At 55.2% G+C, this 4,427-nt stretch overlaps 1 protein-coding gene across 1 annotated transcript in view; it reads left to right on the plus strand.

Moving 5' to 3' along the window:
• LOC103367566 (histone-lysine N-methyltransferase 2C) overlaps nt 1-4,427 on the plus strand; it is a 52,866-nt gene that overhangs the window by 32,226 nt on the left and 16,213 nt on the right. The window contains exons 32-37 of the mRNA XM_008295646.1: nt 39-389; nt 586-846; nt 2,462-2,656; nt 2,805-2,922; nt 3,574-3,640; nt 3,811-4,354. Of these exons, the coding sequence (XP_008293868.1) occupies nt 39-389; nt 586-846; nt 2,462-2,656; nt 2,805-2,922; nt 3,574-3,640; nt 3,811-4,354 (1,536 nt within the window). The remainder of the gene's footprint in view (nt 1-38; nt 390-585; nt 847-2,461; nt 2,657-2,804; nt 2,923-3,573; nt 3,641-3,810; nt 4,355-4,427) is intronic.

Genomic DNA, 4,427 nt, shown 5'->3' on the forward strand with positions numbered 1-4,427 from the left:
CCTGCCCCCCCACAGGAGGCCCCGCCTCCCTCATCCAGCTCTACTCTGACATCATCCCTGACGACAAACCAAAGAAGAAGCGGAACAGGAGGAGGGATGGAGACGACGCCGCGGTTGGAGTAGTCAGGACGCCGCTGTCCTCGCACTCTGATGACATCACTGCCCCGCCCACTTCGGCCATCTCAGACACCTCCTGCTCCACGCCCACTCATGGCAGCATGGACCAATCACACGTGTCCTTCCCTCAGAGCTCATCTCGCTGTGCTCTGGCTCCATCATCGGAGCTGGAGAGGCAGCTGTCCGTCAGTTCTGCAGCCCAACAAAGAGCCTCCATCCTGGGCATGGAGGGCCAGAGAGGGCCCCTGTGTGCAGCTCGTCTGGAGGTCAAGGTTTGTTGTAGTACTGTGATCGTAGTCATGCTGATGTAGCAGTACTCTGTAGCAAAGCTGTGACCGTATCAGTACTTTGTAGTAATACTCGTAGTATAGCAGCAGCACCCTGTGGTAGTCCTATAGTAGTCCTGTGGTAGTACTGGAGTACTGTGATACTGTAGTACTCAGGTGTGTTTTTGTGCTCTTCCTGCAGGAGGAATGTGAGGAGGGGGGGGCCTGTGGGGCAGGTGTGGTAAAGCTGGAGGAGGGCGGAGTCGAGGGCTTCTCCTCCCCCTCTCGTCCTCAGGGGGGCGACGGGGGGAAGGAGCTGCTCAGACACCTGCTGAAAGACAACACCTCCCCCGCCACCACGCCCTCGCCCACCGGCCAGGCTCCGCCCACCGCCCGCCGCCAGCTGTCCAATGACAGCCTCCAGTCCGAGGATGAGGACAGACCAGGTTCCCATGGCAACATGGTGAGGGGGTTTTACTTTGGGGGGAGGGGGGTGTGGTTATTGGGCAGTAGTGGCAGTGACTCTGAGCTGCATCCTGCTCAGTGATCAGAACAGCAGAGTGTCCTCTGATGAACAAGCAGAAATATTCAGCCCACAGTTGTGAGTCCAGCTGTGCTCAGTGAAACCAAACCAGTCCAGCTGTGGTTTCCATCAGTCTATCTGCATGAACATGGTTCCACAACGAGCTCAGAGCAGCAGAACCTTCTCAGTTCTGGACCTCTGGACTGTCTGTCTATGGCTACGTTCACACTGCAGGACTTGATGCTCAATGAGGATTTCTTTGTGACTTCCTTCACGTTTCCACTTCAATGCGACTTGTATGTGATCTGCTGTGTGAACTTCATACGAGCCAAAAGTGTCCCGCATGCGCAGAAGAGGACACGACGACGTCACACGCAGCGAGCGTGCTCAGCGTTTATGGAAGTAAACACGGATGGTAACGGCGGTAACCAGCCCTATGAGAATGTCATTTACATTTTGATAAATTACTGCATGTCAGAACCAAAATGACGGTGATGAACGCTTTCCAAGCAATTAAAACAAACGCTAACGGCCCGGCCGCTCTTCAGCTATTCCTACAGCTAGTAGTAGTATTTGTTTGCCTTTTCTATCTGAATGAATACGGAGCTAATAGCAGCTGGAGCTCACGGTAGCTGCTCAGCGCCGTTGGTCAGTGTGGGCCACACATCTGTACAGTGATCTCTGTAGTTATCAGTGTGGACGGGCCAGAACAGGAGAACTGGTTAATGCTGACTGTTGGAAGAAAACAACAACTAAAACGTCACAGTATACGCTCTGTCTGATGGGGACAAGACATGAAAAGAGAAGTCCAGTTGAAATGTATTGGTTTGACATTCATGCTGGGGAACACGAATCAATAGATGAAGTTTAGTCACTATTTCACCAACTGCCGTGAGACTGGGTTGTTGTGGAGCGTATCTTGTGATTTTAAAGTTGTCCAACTGGAGCCAGCACATATACAACGTAGTCGTTTCAAGATGAAAAGGAAGAGAACCAGGGTTTGGGCGTTCAGTGGGCCAGTGGCAGTAACGTCTTTTCAGAGAAGCGTGTGGGTGTGGAGGCCACCTGAACGTAGAGTAGTGACGTTAGTCGTGTATCAGTGGCGTGTAGGTCGGATAAATGCAACCTGGCCGTTCACACAGAAGTCGCATGGCTAAAGATCACATCTGATTTAGGACCACATATCCAAGTGGGTCGCATTTGGAGAAATCGAATCTGTGTTGTTCAGGCTGTCATGAAAAGATCAGATACAGGTCGTCTGGTTTGGGTGACGTTAGCCTGCTGTCTGAACCTAGCCTCTGTCTGCATCATGGCTCCACACGGAGAAGACCTGAACAGAGGAGGAGAAACATCTGACTGAGAGACTGGACAAAGATGGAAAAGGATCCAGAAGACCAGTGAGCAGCTAGAACCCAGTGCAGCCCAGTGTGAGCAGGAACCAGGAGGTCCAGAAGGAGCCATAGTAGCACTGATCAGGGCTGCAGTGGAACAGTTTCCCTGTACTGGCAGATGTCAGGACAGTATTTATGACCAGGTGATGTGCATCCTCCTCCAGGTGAGCAGGGACAGTCCTGGTCCAGATCCGCTCGACCCCTCCAGCAAGAAGAAGGCTCAGCGCTGTAAGAGGCCGGCCCGACCCGACAAAGACAGAGCTCCTCCCAAATACAAGAGGAGGAAGAGGGAGGAAGAGGAGAAGAGCCTCCACTGCTCCACCTCCTCCTCTGACCCGCTGATGGCTCACCTCAGACAGGTAGAGCTCCACCTCCTCTGTGTCTCTGAAATATAGCCCGACGCAGCATATGTATTTGGGACAGTTTAGTGTCTCTCTGAGCTCATGTGCGCAGATGTTGAACCATCTCCATGTCTCCAGACTGTTCCTCTCTGCTCATTAGCTGTAGAAAGATGTTCCTCCATCAGATGTAGNCTCCTCCCCGTGGGTTCATTTCTCCTCCACGCTGGTTAATCTGGTGTCTCCACCTCCTCTGCAGGTGAAGTTTGACGACAACAACCCGTTCAGTGAGGGCTTCCAGGAGAGGGAGAGGAGGGAGAGGCTGAGGGAGCAGCAGGAGAGGCAGAGGGTGCAGCTCATGCAGGAGGTAAAGCATCACTGAGTGTAGAACCAGGTCCACTTACAGAAGAACCAGGTCTCAGTCAGAGGCCCGTGCTGGTTCTGTTTCAATCCACAGACCTGGTTCCTCAGTCAGCTCTGTGAGACAGGAACTCTGGTCTGGCTGAGTCTGGTTTGGTTTAAACCCCTGATCCTCCTCAGAGTCTCTGTCATGGTCCTGCTGCTGCTAAACTCCCACAATGCTCTCTGCTGCCACCAGGAGCTGTAGTCTGTAGACGCCTCCTCTGGTCTCTACAGGACTAAACAGGAAGAGGCTCCACGACATGACAAGAACACACAAAACGAAAGAAAGCAGACTCAGATGAGACAACGTTATACTAACTGACACAGAACAGTAAGAGAGAGACAGAAGGATTTACAGACAACACGACACCTAAGGCAGACAGACCAACACCAGCAAGACAAAACACGACACAAAGCAGCAGCAGCAGCAGCAGCCCATGCAGACAGCCTCTCCTAGAGCGATACAGGGCTCCTGGACAGACTGGAGGCAGGAGTGCAGCTTTTTCTGATGCTGGGGTGTTGACCTGTCCCTGTAGGCTGGGCGGGGATCGATGCTGATTGGTTAAACTCTGAGAGCACGTGTCAGGTGACTTCCCACCGCAGGTAAACGTTTCCAGGATGAGTGTTCTTTTATGGTTCAGTTGATGTGGTGTGAAGCGGCGCCTCTCGGTGGTCCTTCTGATCAGAGCTTCTGCAGCTGTCACATGAACTCCACATCCGCCTCTGTGTGAGTTTGCTGTCGTGTTCCTCCTCGTTTGTCTGTTTGGGTGAAGCTCTGAGTTGGACTCTGATATCTGCTCTCAGGTGGAGCGTCATCGTGCCCTGCAGCAGCGGCTGGAGCTGGAGCAGCAGGCCCTCCTGGGGGCCCCGATGGGTCCCGGGTCTGGAGGAGCAGCCGCGCCCCCAGCTGGACCTCTGTCAGCGGCTCGGGTTGGCCCCACACCAGGACCGGGCCCCGGAGGGCCTACCGGATCAGCGCCTGCCCCCGGCGGGGACAGTCTCTCCCAGATGCCCTTCTTCAGCTCTGAGCTGCCCCAGGACTTCCTCCAGTCCCCCCCAGCCCCCAGACCTCAGCTCCAGGGCCAGACGGGGGCACCGTTCCCCCAGCAGAAGGGCCTCCACGAGGGCTTCAAGGGACCGCTGCACCCTGGGGCCCACCTGGCCCCGGGCCTGCTCCCCGGGGCTGCAGCAGAGTGGGGCAGGGCCCTCCCTGAGCACGGACCCCCTCAGGATGTGGTTCCTTCCAGCGTCCAGATGAGGCCGAGGTTGCCGGGCCTCGCCGGGCCGTCAGCCCAGGGCCCAATACGGCCAGCTGGGGTCGGAGCTGCAGGGCCAACCCCCTCCCATCCCCATCGATTTAGACACGACTCCTCCTCCTCCTCCCCCTCCA

This window comes from Stegastes partitus, unplaced genomic scaffold, assembly GCF_000690725.1.
Source record: "Stegastes partitus isolate 25-593 unplaced genomic scaffold, Stegastes_partitus-1.0.2 Scaffold1062, whole genome shotgun sequence".
Classification (NCBI taxonomy): Eukaryota; Metazoa; Chordata; class Actinopteri; family Pomacentridae; genus Stegastes; species Stegastes partitus.